The sequence below is a fragment of the Alligator mississippiensis genome, chromosome 5 (assembly GCF_030867095.1).
Source record: "Alligator mississippiensis isolate rAllMis1 chromosome 5, rAllMis1, whole genome shotgun sequence".
In the NCBI taxonomy this organism is placed as follows: Eukaryota; Metazoa; Chordata; order Crocodylia; family Alligatoridae; genus Alligator; species Alligator mississippiensis.
In genome coordinates, this window is record NC_081828.1 from 130980631 (window position 1) to 130999664 (window position 19034).

The 19034-nt window shown below is 41.9% G+C and overlaps 1 protein-coding gene across 1 annotated transcript in view; it reads right to left on the reverse strand.

Moving 5' to 3' along the window:
• ITGA9 (integrin subunit alpha 9) overlaps positions 1 to 19034 on the reverse strand; it is a 381381-nt gene that overhangs the window by 349439 nt on the left and 12908 nt on the right. Inside the window, exons 3-4 of the mRNA XM_019483333.2 lie at positions 18909 to 19015; positions 8374 to 8497 (exon numbers count right to left, since the gene is read on the reverse strand). Of these exons, the coding sequence (XP_019338878.1) occupies positions 8374 to 8497; positions 18909 to 19015 (231 nt within the window). The remainder of the gene's footprint in view (positions 1 to 8373; positions 8498 to 18908; positions 19016 to 19034) is intronic.

Sequence of the window (19034 nt, forward strand, 5' to 3'; positions counted from 1 at the left end):
CTCAAGTAGAAAGGATCAACACAGTTGCTCCTAAAATTTGCAAGTGAAAGAAGAATACCAGATAGAACTCTACACCAAATTTTGAGCACTAGGAGATATGGAAGATACAGATACCAAAGAGAGACAGGAAACATTCAGCAGAACAGTGAAGGAAGCAGCAGTAAATAAGATGGGAGTAAGACTGAAAAACAAAAAGAAAAATTGATATCAAGATTATTGCAGAGAAACTGAGAAATGAATAAAGAAAAAGAAACATAAATATTTAAAACAAAAAGTTGCTACAATGGAAGAGAAAATATTAATCAAGACTTAATTAAAGGAGCTGATGAATGAACTTGAGGCTACCAGCCAAGGTTGACAGTGATCTATGACAAAAATGGGAACCTGATGATAGCATGACAAGAAATCCTGAAGGTTTGGAAAGACTATTTCAAAGAACTTCTAAACAGAGTATGAAAATGAAGGAAGTGTTGCTGAATACCAAACTGATGAAGTCAAAGTAGTAGAGCCTTCATTAGAGGACATACAGATTCACATTAAAAAAAACAGAAACAATAAGCCACCAGGGATTGACAATATTCCAGCCTAAAAATCAGATTTGAAGCATTAAAGTACCACCTTCACAAGATGATTAAAAAGACCTGAAGAGAGGAAAGAACACCTGAACAATGGAAACAGGCAATAATATGCCCAATTTACAAGAAGGGTGATCAAAGAGAGGGTAATAACTATTGGGGTATCTCCTTACTGTGCACAACATACAAAGTTTTCTCCACTGCTGCTAAACCAATTGCTCCCATTTGCACAAGAAGTTGTGCAAGATTACCAGCATGAATTCAACAAAGAGAGATGAACCAGTGATCAGATATTGTCAATAAGATTGTTGCTGGAAAAAAATGGGAAATTGTGAAAGATGTACATCAGGTTTACATAAACTTTGTCAAAGCTTCTGAGTATATTAGAAGAGAGTCACTATGGTCAGTCATGTTGGGTTTGGAACGCCCCCCAAAAATGGTGCACCTTATTAAGATGTGCATTGAAGGATCAAGATGTCACCTGAGAATCAAGGGAATACTATCAGACCAGACAGAAATCAGTAGTGAGCTCAAACAATGGGATGCACTATCATTGATGCTTTCCAACATGAATCTTAAGAAGGTTATAAGAGCTGCTGAAGAAGGAGAAAAAGGTCTGCAGCTGAACAGACTGAACCAGGTATTTACATAGACAGATAATATCTATCTAGTAAGAGAGGTAATGGAAACAGTACAAAAGAATACAGAGATCAAGAAGTTGGGGTTGCTGTCAAAGTCAGCAATACTACATACATGATCACATCCAGAAATAGACCTCAAGATCACAGAAAGATAAGAATACGGAATAACAATGTGGAAAAGTTAGAGAGATTTAAATATTTTGGAACAGTAATGACTGAGGACAAGCAAATAACTGATGAAAATCAAGGCAAGAATTTACAGTGCTGATATATACCTGTTGAACCTGCATAAAATAAAAGCATCAAGGAAGATCTCAAAGTTAAAATCCAGCTTTATGGTACAATTGTTCAACCTGTCCTTTTATATGGATGTGAATCATGGACACTGACAAAGGCAAACAAAAAAAGGCTCAAGTGTTTGAAAACAAAGCACTAAGAAAAATATTTGGTGCACTGCAAGAAAACAGAATATGTAGGAGAAAACATAAGAATTTGTGAACCTCACCAGAACATACCTGATGTCTTGAGCAAGATAAAAATGAAATAGGCAGGGCATATTGAAAACCAACAAGAGAAGGCACGTAAGGCAGATTTGGGAATCTGAGGTGCAATCCTGTGAGGTGCAGATTACAACTGATTTTTCCCCACACAAGTAATCCAACTGGGATTTTCCCATTATAAATTTAAGATCATGTGACCAGTTGCCAATGTGGCAAATACAGAGCTATGAATTTAACCAGACAGAACTGCATCAACATCAGAGACATTCAAAGAGCTCTTAGGCATTTAGCATTTAGACAGCCAACTACAAATCCTGTGATGTTAGTAGACCTGTGCTAGGACTGGTTTTGGCCTGGGTTTTACATTTTAAAAACCTTGAATATGCAATATTAGAGGGGAAATCTAAAATCTGGGGGTGTCTACACGTGCCGTTAGGGGGGCAGCAATAAACTGTGGAGCTTATTGCTCTACAGTTTATTCTTCCATGGAAACTCCCAGGTGTGTGGTTTACCCATGTGCCCAGACTGCAGTACACTGAGCCAGGTTGCAACAGCCTCCGCTGGCAGGGAGCACAAGGGGTCAGCCTGCCAGCCTGGGCTGCTCCAACTGGGTTCAGTGTGCTGCAGAGGGGCTGGCTGGGGCACAAGTGTGCTTCAGTGCAGACCTAGCTGGCAGGCAGCCCCAGCACTGAAGCACCCTCATGCCCCAACCAGCTGGCTCAGCATCTATATATGCACTACTATGCACAAAAAACCCCTCTGCAGCACAGTAGGACTTGTATTTTATTAGCTTATTAGTTTTGGATGCCCTAATAAGGGTGCACGTGTAGACACTGAGATGTTTACTGCACAGTGAATTAGTCAACTGCACGGTAAATGTCTTGTGTAGATGCAGCCTTTATTCTTCTTTCAATGACCTAAACAAATAAAATGAATTGTAAATGGTTAGGAACGGTGGAGGATTGTTCAAGATTTAAGTGACTTTGCAATAAGCTGATTTTCATGCCTACTGAGGCTCACATTTTAATGGGACATACTGTACAGCTTTTGTGAGATGTGTTTCCAAGTCAATTACGTTGCCAACACTATCTCGTTAAACTAACAGACTTATATTTCACACAAGTAACTGCTTATACTTTTCCTTATAACAGTGGATGCTAGGGATCTCACTGTTTCACGCAATTTCCAAGTTTTTATGCAACTAATATGCTTCTACTGCCTTTTGTGAATGAAAGGGAGACTTGAACCAGTTTAACTAGAATAAATATCTCTTAATACACTTATTTTTCTGGATAGCATTAAAATGCAGATTGACTTGAACAATTGCATAAAAATATCTTTATAGTGGGCAGCCTACTTAGAGAAGGATATCATTGCATTATCTAAGCACTTCACACATACTGAACAATTTATTTGCATGATACCCTTGTGGAATATGGTCACATTAGCCACTTTTACAGTGTGGTAACTAACTACAGCATAGATGTACTAAAGCTCAAATACACAAAGGTATTTAAACATCTAATTCTCACTGAAATTAGTGGAAGTGAGGCACCAGAATACCTTATCAGAATTGTGTGCTCACGCGCGCACATATGCACACACACACACGCACGCACGCACACAGTGTGTCAGTAAAATAGGTGATATCCAGATTCTGATCTTCTGATAGTCTATGCCTTAAAATAAAAACCTTTTTCAGGCCACTTGTCCCCCACCACACATCTTATCTATTGTTGGTGGTGGTCTCAGGCTGTGAAATACTGTTTTGCTATCATAGAGCTGCAAGCCTCAGAATTTCCTTATCTCCTGTTGTCTTGCTACTAAAACTGCCAGCACCCAATATTTCCAGACTACCGTGCTTTATCCGCCAAAAGCTCCAATGCCTACCCATTCAGGCCAGAAACTAGGTCAAAATTGTCTTCCTCATAGTCAAAACTTGATAGATATGTTCCAACCTCTCAGATCTCAACTCTTCATTTCCCTGCTCCCTCTGCGTGTCTACTATTGGCCTCACTCTACTCCCTCCCCACTACCTTGCCACTATCAGAGCAAAATTCCAAATGACAGTGACATTTCATGAGAAATTTAAAGTTGATGGGACTGCTTTCCTCCACCTCAATGCATGCTAGTAGCTACCACAGCATAGGTATACATGATCACCTAGTTCAAATTTGCCAGCTTTTTATATCTAGAAATCAACATTTATATTCAATTTGGAGTATCCATAAAATGATTTTGGTAAGTCTGCCTACTCCCACATAGTGGTCACTTTTGGCAAAAATCAAAGCTGTTGGGGTGTTAATACCGATAGGCCTCTCTCATTCTTTTACTGAGCTCTGTGCACACTGTACTGTTATAAATGCACTACTGGGACATATTCAAAGGCAGAAAAAAAGAGCTGGACTAATTTAAAATAGGAGTCAGGTATCTGAAAAATCACCTCCCCGAATGAACACACAAGAAAAGGATAACAAACAAAAGGAAAGTGTACAATGCTTCAGAAACCATGAGCTCTGTTCTCTCCATTCAATCACAGGTAAATAGAGACTCCACTGAGACCCAAAACCCCCAAAAACAAGGTGATACTTAAGAAGTGCTGGTTCCAAACAGCAACAAAACAGGCTGTTCCATACACAGACTAAAGCAACACAGATAGCTCTCAGTCGTTTGTACCAGAAGCCAAAGCCGTCATATTTAACCTCAATCTTTCCTTTCCTGTTGCATTTCATCAAAATTGGGAGGAAATGGTAGTCATCTTTATGGCCTAACACTGTGGTTTTAGGTTTATACCACAAAGCTGGGGGCATGTATGGCTGTTTTAATGCCTCCCAGAAAACTGATTATCTACTGGACAATTCTCTGCCTCCCTCGGGAGGATCTCTCTGTTCGCTTGGACTTGAATGAGTGGGGGTGGGTACTTGTTATGCTATTAAGTGACCAATAAAAAATAACACTGTTAGTGTTCCCTGCAGCTCTCTCACATCATTGCCCCCAGGGAACCAGGAAACACATCCTGTCTGTCCCCACAATCTGCCAAATTGTCCCTTGCAGTGGCAGCAATCACCACCTTTCCTCTCTGCCAGATCATTAAGTCAGTGCACATAATAGGCAGTTGCATTATTTCTTTGCAGGCAATATCTGGCAGCCACTAAAACCAAGAGCAATCAAAAGAAAACACAACTTGGAAGACCCTAACCCCATACCACAAAGCACTTCAGTCCATGCAAACCAGATTAGCTCTCAGCCAGAAAGATTCCACTTAACTATCAGGTCTGCTACTGCTTTCATTAAGGTCTCAATAGCTTCCAGATTTCTGTCATCTGCGTCAGGGAGGCTGGACAAGAGTAAAATAGAGGGAAACTACTATCTTGTTTCACTGATACCATTTAGCCAGGAAGCTTCCACTTCCTACTTCGTTTTTAATTTTTAAATCTGTATTATATGGAGAATCATCATAAAATAATGTAGCATACGGAAAATAAGTCTGCTCCACAGTAGAGTGGTTAGATTCCTCTCATTATAAGCATGTGGTATTTGCCATATAGCTTATATATAAAGGTAAAAGACCTATTGCCTGATTCTGCAAACATATACTATGAGGAACACTGTTTGCTTGTAGTCTCACTGAATTCACCCATTATACCTGGAAGCAAGCATTTGTCAAATGGGTCCCCACTCCATAACTGCTTAAGCTACACTGCAATTATTTACTCCAGAAAATTCTTAACTTCTTCCCTTTGTTTGGCTGTTCCTAACCTATATTTTCACTAAAGATTCCCCCCACCACACACTATTTCCTGAAAAGAGGAGTTTTTTTAAAAAAACATAATATTAACAAAACCTACTAAGATTATTGTGGAATGAAAAGATTCTAGTTAAACAATGAATCCTCCCCTCAATATCAGATCATAGCTGTCCCTTCTGTTTGATGATTAAGATTACTGTATTGATATCTGAAAGTTACAGAATAAAACAAAAACCACTGTCACCCCACATGACATTTTTGTTATTTGGTGTCTGGACCATGGAATGGGGGGAAAAAAGAAAATCAATCCCCAAACCTACCTTTTAATTCTAGCATGCAATGAAATTAAGCCAGTATCCTACTGCATGAAGAACTGCCAATTTTCCACTGGCTGCCTCACATATACTGGACCCACATATTAGTATTTTCTAGCAATTCCTGGCAAAAATCCAATCAGATTAACAGCAGTCTTGCTTTGAAGATATAATGCACAGAAAAATGCAAGTTACCTTCTTGTCCAGAAGCTACTTGTCTGATTTTTTTCAGACTAACAGGTCTTAAAACAACGTCAGGGTGATGACAAGGGCTCAGAGGAAACACTGGAAGTGACGCTATATATGTAGATTGGTAATAAAAGTTAATATTGCATGACTTACAATGTAGTGCTTACAAATAAGGTCTTAGCCTGCTCCTGTCAAGAGGAAGAAAAAAAACACCCCAAACAAATAAAAAGGATGAATTCAGATTAAGAAGATTTTTATGGCTTCCTCACATTGCATTCAGATCACCTGGAATGGCTGGTTCAAACATGAAGCCAAAACCATCCAAGCTTCATATTCATAATTTTAGGGACTGAAAATCTTCTATGGACCAATGGCTGTTCTTCAGATAGGCCTAATCTTTTCAAGAGTATGTTCCATAAACTTGCAATGAAACCTAGGACAACAAGTTAAACAAACTTGCAAAAGGCTCACAGCAGTAAGTGACTTTAAAAACGTCCCAGCTTTAACACTTTGTCTTTACTGAAGGGGTATTAAACTCATCTGTCCCTGCAGGCCAGATGAGTAGACCAGGACTGGTCCACAGGCCTTATCAATCCCATGCCCTCCCTGCCTCACACTCCCCATCCCGCACCCTAATCCTAATCCAGCTAGACTGGAGTGGGTGCCTTGCACAGTGCAGGTCCTGGACCTATTGGAGCAGGCTCCATGCACCCCACGCAATGCAGCTGTGGACTGGCCAGAGCAGGTGCTGAATCTGGCATGCAGGAGACCCATGCATAGTACCCTACACCCCATGAGGCATCTAGTGTTGGCTCTAGCTAGTACAGGGCTGCGACATACACAGTACCTACTCTGTGACCTTTGTTGCACACATACCCATCCCAGACCAGATGGAGTGGGTGCCCCATGCAGTTTGTGTCCCGGACCACTCAGATGTATGTGGTGCAATCCTGGACCAGATAAGCCAGTGTTGCGGGCACTGGATCCAGCATGCTGAGATGGAGGGTCCCAGTGAGGCCAGCACCGGGGGCCAGATGATGCAACTCTGTGAGCAGTATCTTTGAGACCCCTACTCTACTTCATCTGAACAATCTCTAGTCTCCCACCAAAATCCAAAGCAATGTAAAACCACATCAAGAAAACAAAGGAAAAATAGCCTAATCCTCTGGCACAATTCATCTAGTTCTGTCACACATTACATTTTTCTAAACTCTAGACTGAGATGTATCCATTAGCAATGGAGGAACTGAAAAGGACATCTACTGTGTTATCTCTCCCCCACTTACTCATGTCATCAGCATGCCTGTCACTTGCTGTTGCTGACACTGGAAATCAAAGGCAGAGAAGTCTTGCCCACATCAAACTGTATTCCATTCTTGGCCTCTAACCCCCAGCACTTCTCCAGTCCACTAAGGGAGTGAGGAAAAGGATGATGCTAAAGAAAAACACAGGAAACTCTAGAAAGTGTTTTCCTGAGTGTTTTTCTAGGGGGCTATTGGCAAATCTTGAAGATATTCTATCTTCTTCTTAATTATGTACTTATGTATCTGGATTGGTTAATTGCTTTTGGCTGAGTAAAGACACTCTTTTGAAGTCTTTAAAAAAGGAAACATGGTATCAGTTCACATACACACAAAAGGAAAGATTATTCTTCTCATAAACTGAAAAAAAATACATTAAAACACCCAGGGTATACAATGCAAACAATGGATAGAGCTATCCATTGTTCAGAACTCTGGAATATACTTTCTTAATCTCACTGTTATTCTAAATGCATTTTCAATTGCTCACTACTTTGAGAGAAACTGAAAAAATGTCAGATGCTGGCCTCAGACACCTTATAAAAATAAAATATACAGAAACAACTGAAAGAGGCAGCTTTATGCTGAATGCATTATACAGGTATTCTAAAAATAAAGGCTTTAAAGCAATGATTCGTCTCACCAGCCTCCTTTTATAAACAACAGTATAAAACTAAAAATGTTTCTGAAAGATGGATGCAATTGTCTCCAATTATCCAATCACTCTGAATGTCTATCCAATGCTACAGCTGAGTGTGCTCATGCCAGCTGCCTTGTAACATTCATATAAAAGAAAGGAAGGTTTTCTCAATATACTGTTCCAAGAAATTTTGATTTTTATTCTGAGTTCAACATGGCCATGCAGAATAATTCACGGGATCCAATTATCATCTCACTGCCCATTCCTTTTCATCCAATACAATTCTTCCACTAAGCTGTGCCTAGGTCAACATTACTTGGCCCAACATTCCATACATACACATGCACACATGTATATATACATATGACAGTTGCCATACATGATTCTGGGGACAAGGGGTAATCTTAATCATTCATAATGACAAACAGCATACACGCAAAAGAGAAGAAAGAAACTACACCTTACCTTCATAGCAGGGCCATAATTTTCGGCCATTGGACTGTAAGGTGGGTGGGATGATATTACAGAAACCATGGGGGAGAATGTATTCTGTCTCATAATAGATGTTTTTCCAACGATGTGCACAGGCCTAAACAGATCATACCACACGGGTTACTGAAAGTTCACACCTGAAGCAACAAGAGGGTAAAATATGACCAAGTACTGTTTCAAGGAACACATCTATCAAAAATACCTGCTCAATCCTTCACCTTTTTACCCACCTTCCTTAGTCCCTCCTTTCTCCAGAAAGAATCCACTGATTGCCATCTCCGTCCACTATTCAGGCTTGATACCACCTGACTGACTGCAGCATTAGCACCTCCCAAGTCTTTTCCCAGCCACTGACATCATACCAATCAGCCTCAGAATAGGGGGAACCCTGGCTGCAAATCTAAATATCCTTATCCTTTGGGGCCAGCTAGCCTATCAAGCAGACCAAGAAGTTGTAATGGCAATGGGAGGTGGCACCAGGGAAATCTTTTCTAAGGAAAAGATAAATTAGGTAGAATCAAGTGGAGGAAAGGGGAAACACACGGTAGGAAAGAAAATGACAATATAAGGAAAGGGGGAAAGGCAGTGATGGGAATGTACAGATTCAAAAAGTCCCCAAAGGCCTGATCACACTTGAAAATTTCATTGCCAAAACTGTTGTTGGCTTAGAGCAGCCAATATTGTTACGACATTGGAGCGCACACGCACACACACATACACACACTTGGCTGCTGTTGTCAGTTGCCTATCCTCAGAGAGAGAGTTTAATCTGGCAGAAGGCCTGGTCCACCACGAGTAGCAGCCCAAGGGTTATAGCTGCGAACCGTGCTATGTTACTGGAACATATCCACCCCGGCATGGAACTGACAGATGTATGTTGGCTAAAAGCTCGTGTCAATTAGAGAGATTTATTTGAGTCACAGGATGTGTTTTGCCAAATGTGTACATGAATACATGTAAACCAGTGGTAGAAAAGGCAATTTCTCCTGACAAAACTTTGTGCTGCAAAAAAGGCCAAAAAATTGATAAAAGGCACAAACTTAATATTTCATTTCCCATCCCCCCAACCTCTTGCCACCTTCTCCTGAAAAATGTTTTCTGCCTTATGATAGTAATAATACTAAAAATATTTCACCTAAAAAATAAGAGCAAAGACAATCTGTCTGGGATGCTGCCCTTAGTGCCATCTCAACACAAAAGTATGTATTCAATCATCATCAGGTTTGACACTCACTCTCCCAAAACCTCTCTGTTCTCAGAACTAATACTGCACTATGGGTAGGCAGACAATAAAGAATCTTCCAACTAGATGATTACTTAGAATGAAAGCAAATCTACATGAATCCAGCTGATGTAAATCAGTGCAGTTAATGCATCTTATTTACATCATCTAAGGATCTGGCTCACTTGCAAATAAAACCTCTTTTTCACAGTTTCTACTACAGCCAACTGAATCCCCTCCCCATTTTTTTTTTTTTTTTTTTTTTTGCCTCTACCTGGAGGCTACCTCTGGCAACCACAATCCTTCAAATCAAGGACAGGACAGCACCTCCTTTAAATAACCTATCACTTGCCTGGAAAGCATAATGTTAAATGATGCAGCCCATCCTCCACCATAGTACCCCAGTGCCTCTGGGAGCATCTTGACATTCTTTAGAACAATATAAAACAGGCACAGTTGTATCATCCTATCCAAATAAGGATCTAGGAAACATCCCAACTACTGGTAAACTTAAAACTCAGTCCAGCCTAGTGCAAAGACTCATTCCTCTAGTCATAATCCCAGAAAGGCATAAAAAATGTTGTTACTTTCTTTTCTTTTTAATAGAATGGAACAAAATCGATTAAATCTAAATCAGCTGTCCCCATTAGCAACTGGAAACTTGCAGTTTGATATTTACTGCTTTTCTAACTTACAGAATTCAACAAGATATATTTATTTACTGGAAGAGATAGTTATCACACAGGCGCTATCAGGGACTCTGAGGGCTTTGGAAAGCTCTGTCCTATATTTTATGTTATACAGAACTATGCATTATACAAAGGATGTTTATAATGGCACTCTGTTTGACAGCCAGATGTATGTTCATAAGGAAGAGCTTACTGAACCTAATTACTTGTTCATATAGGCAAACTGGGTTCTGATTTGAATCCCCATGCACTCTTCTTCCAAAATTCAAAAAAATGCATGCAATATTTATTACCAACGCAATCAGGAAATAGTTTTTCTCATGAAGCATTTGCACTGTGAGCACAAACACAGAGATATACAATTTGCTGGAGAATGCCATAAGGACATACTAGCCTGAGTCCAACATTCAAGTCGATACATGAAACTAGACAGCAAAAAGAAATGGACTTAAACAAAGAAAAGTTATTTTCGATATAAATGGGGGGGAGGGGAGGGGAGACACTGTTTTTTGAACTATGGAAAGATAAATAAAGGATTGCAATATTATAAACTTGCTTATTTTTTACCTCCCGGAAGCTATCACTGGCTTACATAAATTCTCCTCCTTATCTCCCCCAAGGGAGCCCAAATGATTGAAGAATGGGGAGAGCAGTAACATCTCACTTGGAATAGCAAGGGTTGTTCAGGAATGAGCTGAACTGAAATGCCAAGGCCAGGAAAGGAGGAGGAATAAAAAAGGGCACTGCTGTGTAATGTGGACACTTAACATAAAGGCTATGGACAGACATTAAACATAAACCAATTTAAGTGATGAGAAACGGGTTTAAACCTGTAACAGAACAGATGTTTAGTGCACATAAACCAATTTAAAAATGGCTGAAACCACTTTGAGATGAACCTGGTTGAATGTAGTGTATCAGACTTAATTGATTTGGGTCAAACCAGTTTATGCAATGTCTGTCCCAGACCCCTTTCTGGTTTAAGCTAAATCAGAGTCCCCTAGCACCCCAGTATGCTCTCTAGGTTGGGCAAGGCTCTCTGCTTCACAGCAGGGCTGGCCCCTCCCCTCTGCTCCCTGGCTGCAGCTCCAACAGAGACTTATAGGCACAGCACCTCCTGCCTGGTTTCCTCCTGCTCTCCCCCTCCCCTTCCCACTCCCTGCTAAGAAGGAATCCCCTGTCCCCTCTGCCTTACACAGATACCTCAGCATTAGCTAGCAGACCACATGCTGGCTACGGTCTGTGCTGTGACAGACAGCAGTGTCGGCTTAGGGCTTTTTGGGGCTAATCAAAGCTCAGCTGGTAATGTCCCTCTCTTCCTTCTTTGTTTAAGAAGAGTTTAAACTAATGAGAGAGACTTTGTTTTCTGATGGGGTGATAAATGATGATAACATCTAATAAATGCTGTTATCATTCAAGAAGTGGGGGAACCCCACCCTAATCCTGCTGGGGCCTGGCCACACCCCCCTAAACTCAGCCCTATGCAAGGGAAGGGAGGACTGCTCTAGCCCCCCGCCCCCCCCCCTTCTAGCCTGAGCCACTGCAGGCATGTGCCTGCATTTCTGGGGTGTCTTTGCAGTTACAAAATGATTCAGCCTAGCCGGGTTAGACTAACCTGCAAAGACTGAATCAATTCAGGCTCAGGCTTTTTGAATGTCTGTCCCTAGCCAAAAAGCTCACTGCAATAAGCGTAGCAAAGTAGTGAGCCATTCTTTAAATATATTCATTTTTTTCATTCTTTCAGACTTCTCAGCTTGATGGCTGCAGAACTTTGTATTTTTCCAAGTTATTATGGAATTCAATATTTTTTCATGTACACTGTCACTTTGCTGCAGCCAGGAGGCTAGCATTTCATTTTCTGTCTCCCTGACATATCAGGGCTTGCCTGCAGCTGGCTTTTTTTCTCCTGTTTTCCCCACAAGGAGTTGTTAATTGGATTACAGTGCAAGGTCCCTGCACAGTTTAATGCAGCTGAGGCCTGGGAAGTTACAGAGATGAACCACTGAAGCTGGCTACTAGCTCCCTACTTCACTATTACCTCTATGTGGAAGGAAGTTCTGAGCAAGGCTATGAGAAAAATCACAGGAAAGCAGAGATTTGGAAGGCATGGTGAAAAAGATTCTCCAAAATAATCAACACATTTTAGGAGTGTTTTCAAATACAAGTGAAGTGCAAATGCAAGGGATTGTGGGAATCACAAAGGTATAAGTTAACATGTTTTTTAATTCAGAGGCTACTGGCACACAATTTGGTCCCATTCTGCTGTGAAACCTGAAAGAAAGTGTCGCAGTACTGAACTAGAGATGTAAAATAAATGGACAGCTTTGCCTTTTCTCTTTGCTAAGTGCTAGCTCTGGGCTGTTAAAATCAGAGAGAGAGCTCTGAGGCTCACCTAAACGGCTTTCAAACTGAGTCATTGTTCCTGCAAAGAGCTCCATAAGGGCATAAAGTCAATAGGACTCCAGGGAGTTCAAATAAGTGACCTCAGATGAAATCCCTCTTGCAATTCACTATGTGGACTTTCACTTTAGTGCAGCTATTTTATTTTACATAGTGCATGAGTATAAAGTACTGTTGAGTTAGTAACTGAAAATGAAAAATGGTGGTATTTTTGAGAAAACAAGAAAACAATTGCATTATAACTGGGCAGGTATTTTGGAAAAGTGAGATTCAAGTATGTGGTTTATCTCCAAGTTATAATGCCCTGCCCCTGGTTCCTTTCCCAGTGACAGTAAGGCAATAAATTTTGCAGTTTCATTATGGAAAGAATTGGCAACTTAAGCTGTGTTACTTTCACACTCAGACTAATGCCAATGTTGATTCGTGATAATATCCAATGTCAGAAGAATGCAGGTTAAGCAAGTTTGCATTTTATTCTAGGCATACTTTTTATTGTACCATATATACATGATACAATAAAGAATGCATCTAAAATAAAGCATGTCACACACACACACACAAAATTAGGGAAACCTACAAGCACTCACTTTTTCCAGAGAGTTTCTCTCACATGGGAGATCTTCCAGGCTGAGACCTGGAAAAATCTCTCACCCAAAAGGGGTATGTTTCTGCTAAAAGAAACTCAATAAACACTTGTACACTTTGTAGTTTCTACTAGGAGAGCATCAGTTCTCCTGACAGAAATGTAACATCCACATGTGGCAGATAAAATATATAAAAAAAATACACACACACACACTTTTTTAAAGTCTTCAAGTCTTAAACTGAAACATAACAAAACTGGTACAGTAATACAATGGTACACTGAAGGGCTGATCTTAAAAACACTTAAATCAATACTAAAATAACCAGTTTCTTTGATGACTGGTAAAAAAAAATGTTTTTTTTAAATCAGACCATAAAGAATTCAGGTCCTAGTGTAACAAAGTGCTGATGTGCTTCCTGCAAAGGTCACTTACCCTCAGTTCCTACTGTTCTTTGCAGGACTGATTAGGCTTAGCACCTTCAAGTAGTAAGATATACACTTTCAATATTAACTTTTCTGTTTTAAAACCTGACTTGGGAATTTAAGTAGAACCTGCAAGTGTGTGTGCAAGAAATAATTTTCAATGTTAAATACATATTAGCAACATAATAAATCCTTATGGCTAGGGGCATAAGTTACACATAAACCAGTTTAAGTGATCAGAAACTGGTTTAAACCTGTTACAGAACAAAAGCGCAGTGCATATAAACCAGTTTCAAAATGGCCAAAACTAGTTTAAGATAAACCTGTAAACGTAGTATCAGACTGAACTGACTGAAGTCAAAACATTCTGTCCCAGACCCTTTCCTGGTTTAAGTTAAATCAGAGTCCCCCAGCATCCCAGCATGCTTTTCAGCTCTGGGCTGGGCTGGGCTGGGCTGTCTGCTCCAGAGAGTGTGGCGCCCCCCTCCTCTCCAGCCAGAGCAGGCACGGAGGCATGGCCAGATGCCAGCCGGCATAGCCCCTTAAGGCGACAGGAGCAGGAAGGGAATTTATTCCCCTCCCTTCCCCCCACAACTCCAGCCAGGGTCTGGCTGGCTGGGGTGTAGCAGCCCCTGTCAGGGTCCCTCCCACCTCGCCACTCCAGGGGTAGGCATATGGCCAGGCACTGACCTAGCATGGCCCCCTGAGGCAAAGGGGGCAGGGAGGGGGTTTATTTTTCTCTCCCTTCCTTCTCCCACCTCTTGCCCGGGGGAGGAGGGAGCAGGGTGGGGCCAGGGCAGAGAAGTCCCTGTCAGAGTCCCTTCCTCTCACCACTCCAGAAGTGGGGGCATAGCCAGATGCCAGCCAGCATGGCCCCCTATGGCAAAGGGGGCAGGGAGGAGGTTTATTCCCCACTCCATCCCCTCTCCCACCAGGGGACCACATCCAGGGTCTGTCAGCCTCGGCTGCTGCCTCCATTGCTCACCCCCGGCTAGGCAGACCCTGGCTGGGGTCCCCTGGGGGTAGAGGGGATAGAGGGCAGAATAAACCCTCTCCCTGCTCACTTCACCTCAGAGGGCCATGCCAGCCAGTATCTGGCCATGCACCTGCCCCTGGAGCAGTGAGAAGGAAAGGACCCTGACAGGGGCAGCAACCCCTGTCATGGTGTCCTATAGAGCAAAAGCCTCTTTCCAGTTGGGAGGCTGTGGTACAGGTGGGAGAGGGGCAGGCAGAGCTGCTACAGCCTGTGCTGGGTGAGCAGTGGTGGTGGTGGCATCAGGGGCAGTTTGGGGGGCTATGGTGACCCCAAAATTAAGCTTAGCCCCTATAGTCATCCCTCTGAGCCCCACCACCACCGCTTGACCCACATGCAAGCTGTGGCAGCTCTGCCTGCCCCGCTTCCACCCACAGTGCAGAGCCGCACACTGGGAAGAGGCTTGCAATCCCCAGGACACTGTGACACGGGCTGCTGTCCCTGTCAGCGTCCTCCCCATCACTGTTGCAGCATCGGGGCAGGCGTGTAGCGAGATGCCTGCCAGCATGGCCCCCTGAGGCAAAGGGGGCAGGAAGGGGGTTTATTCCAAATTATTAAGATGCAGGACATTCTCTACTCTTGAAGCTGACAATCACATAAGTTACTAGCATCTCTGTCTTATGACCTGTCTATGCACTAACACAAACTCATTTAACTAGTGGTGTTTAAAACTACTTAGTTATGTCAGTGAAAGTTTGTGCATAACTCACATTTCTGGTGGAAACTATAGTAACAGAAGCCAGTCTTAAATCAGCTCCCTACTGGATTAAACTCAACCAAAACTAGCCCCTTTTAAACTGATAATACAGTGCCTGCACAGGCATTCTTATGTGTTAGCAAAGCAGATTTAAGTTAAATCAATACAATAAACTTTTTCACATACTTCTGAAGTGCCCATAACTAAATGAAGTTAGAGAAAGACTTGCACTATGCTGGACTAGGGCCTTACAGAGGGAGACAAGAGAAGAGACCCCTGCAGGAAATCCCCCTTGTGAATTCATCAGTGCTTCCACTGCTTCAGGATATGCTAAAATGTGTCACGGAAGAGTAGCAGCAATGGGAAAACACACCCATGCTGAAAGGGATTCAGAAAAACAGATACTCACACATGAAACACTAAACAGCTGTCATCCAAGATTGAAAATATGTTCAAAGACAGTAAGCTACCATGTAACAGAGCTCAGATTCATCCACTCTGCCAAATAACCTGGCCCCTCTTCTAACTATTGACTATGCCTGCAATAACCTCATTCCATTGTAGAAGCCACACAAGTCCTTTCTACTCAAGATTTCTAGAAGTCTTTCCAGACTGTTGAACAGCCCTGTAAGGATCTTCCCAGATGCTAAACCTGTCTATGAAAATTCCCTCCCAAACCTTCCTCCTACAAGCACCCTACCTTGGTACCTACCCAGGCAATTAACAGCTTAAAGGAACCACACTTATGCTGATTCCTTACCCATTCCACTTGCCCTCTTTTCTATTGTTGACATTGCTTTGGTGTTATCTACCTGAACTTGAGTATAACTACAGAGACTGACAGCATCTATCATCCTTTGAACTAGAACGTACACATACACACACACGGGCAATGCGTAGGGGGTGCACACGGGTGCCATACACCCCCTGAGCGTGGTGGTGCACCCCCTACAAGCAGGTGGTTGCTGCCCGCCACCACCACCCCCCCCCCCCCACTGCCATCTGTGGGTGGTCAGCGATACCCACTGGCCGTTGCTGGTGGCATCTGCACGTGGTCACCGACCCCTGGTCGGCGCTTGCCACCCCCCCCACCCCACCATCGATAGCACCAGTGGCATCTACGGGAGCTCCTGCTTACCACCACTGTCCCCCCACGCGCACTTTATTCATGCATACACATCCACCTTAGAAATAACTATTGTCTGGCAACATGTGTACATCTGGCTATATGACCATAATGCTATGGATACCCTAGTCTGAACAGGTCTCTTGGCTTCTCAAATGAAAACAGGCATTCTTCTGACTCAGACAATTAATAAGAAGATCAAAGGGATTCTATTATGTACGGTGTCCTTTTTGTAAATGGCAGACTATTCCTAGGCTGGCTCAAGTTCATGTGAAGGATCAACTGTGTACCAACCTGGATAGGAAAGTCCACTTGGGCTACAAACAGATGTTACATTTATCCTGGAAGAAACCATTTTCTCCCAGGACAAAGCATGATAGTTTAGACATCCAAGTCCATTGTCCCAGGACAAACCTTAAAAAAGATTCATAGATTAAAAACTACTAACAGTTTGTCCCAGGACATTGTAGAGTGCGTCTAAACAGTTGTCCCAGGGTTGCATCACTGAATCAATGACAGAAAAGCACCAGTGTATTCAGTCACTCACTAAACCCTGATTGGAAGAGTAATGTGTGTAATCCCAATCCTGGAACTTTCCTATTCCAGGACAAACACAATATCTGTTCCTAACCTTGGAAACATGAACCTCAGGAATTGATGTTCTAGTATGAAAAACCTATGTAATAACTGCAAGTTTATACCATGGGCTTTATGAAACCGCTTTTCAACTTTACAGGTTGTTTTATACCCAGGCTAAGTACAGACAGTTAAAAAGCCCACGGCTGAATTGATTCAATCTTCTTAGGTTAGTCTAAAATGCGTAGATTGAATGGATAAGCAAGCGAACAGACATTCACTTTTGATTCTGGAAATGTAGCCACATGCCTGCAGTGGCCCAGGCCAGAAGCCTGAGTTGGGGTCGGGGTGGAGGGGAGGTATTTGTGAGGGAGGTGCAAAGCATCCTTGGATGCTGGGTGTTAGCTTGAATCTGGAGGGGATTTGGGACAGAAGTTCAATAAACTGATTTAACCTAAATCAGTTAAGTCTGAAACGGTTCTTTGGGTGATTCTGATATCTTTTATTAGACCAACTTAAATAGTTGGAAAACAATTTTTAAGCAAGCTTTCGGGTTCAAAACCCCTTACATTCATCCAGGTTTATGTTAAACTGGTTCCAGCCATTTTGAAAGTGGTTTATGTGCACTGAACTTCTGTTGTGTTCTGATCACTTATACTGGTTTATGTGTAATTTCTGTCCCTAGTCCCAGGGGCTCTGTACCATCTATCCCTTAAGAAACTGATAAATCAACAAGTTGTTCTGTAGGAAATTTATGAACAGTAATTATTCACATAAACTAGTAGTGCACTGTCATTTGAAACATAGTACATATAGTAGATTTCTGATACCTGAATGGAGTAGTTTAGAATCTGAACACTGCTCAGGATACTCAAGTATGAAATTGAAATTCACTTTTCAGAAATAATATGCAATATTTTCTTAACGTTTGCTGTTTCAGTGAACATTCCTACACATCTACTGTACTCAGATGCTAAAATACCATAGAAAGCAAGAACCATTAACACTGCTGAAAAACACAGGCAACAAAGTCATTTTAAAAGGTAAACAATATTCACAGGGAAAAAAAAACTACTGTATTTGGCCAGCTATATTTATGATTCATTTGAGTACTTGTGTGTTTTAGAGTTTTGAGCATTGAGAACACAATTTCATGAAGATACAAAGTGGGTCAAATTTTGCCTCTGAGCATCAGCTCACATTGATTTGAATATTTGCTTATGAAGAGTGTCAAAAAAACTATAATAAACTAATAAACTGCCCTTCCAAGTGACACTGATTGCTATCTCTGCCACTTCATCAACAGAAGATACCAGCACACTTACAAAAGCATGTAACTGTAACCCTTAATGTGATGCCTTTCTGACAAGTTCTGACACACAACACATGCTACAACAGTGTATATGTATTAAACTTACCTCCCCTTGTGCACAACCTGCAAAGCAAATAAACTATCAGACACATTAAGAGGGAAACAAAGTTCCATTCATCCTGTTCAAAGGCTTAAGCGCTCGGAAATTTGGAGGAAGCCCTTAGGTGACAAGTCAGGTGTGACTGCTTTGAAGTCTTCTTTCTATAAATAAGCTTTCTTAGCTGGGGCTCCTTTTCCCTTCCGTTTGAAGGAAGGGACTATCAAGTTAGCTGCCCAGAAAGCTGGTCTCTGTCAGTCACTAGTAAGGACATTAATCTTGACGTGTTTGGCATTAGAGTCATACGACAGAGATTGCTCTAATGAGATCAAGGGAAAGGAACTTACCAGCACGCTCCCACTAGCTGTAGGTTGCCTGGCCAGGCTTACTCCCATCCATTCATCATCCCTATCCTCCTTACAGGTCTTTCCACAGTTCATGCCCCGAGTATTGCCTTAGAAAGAAAGGGGGAA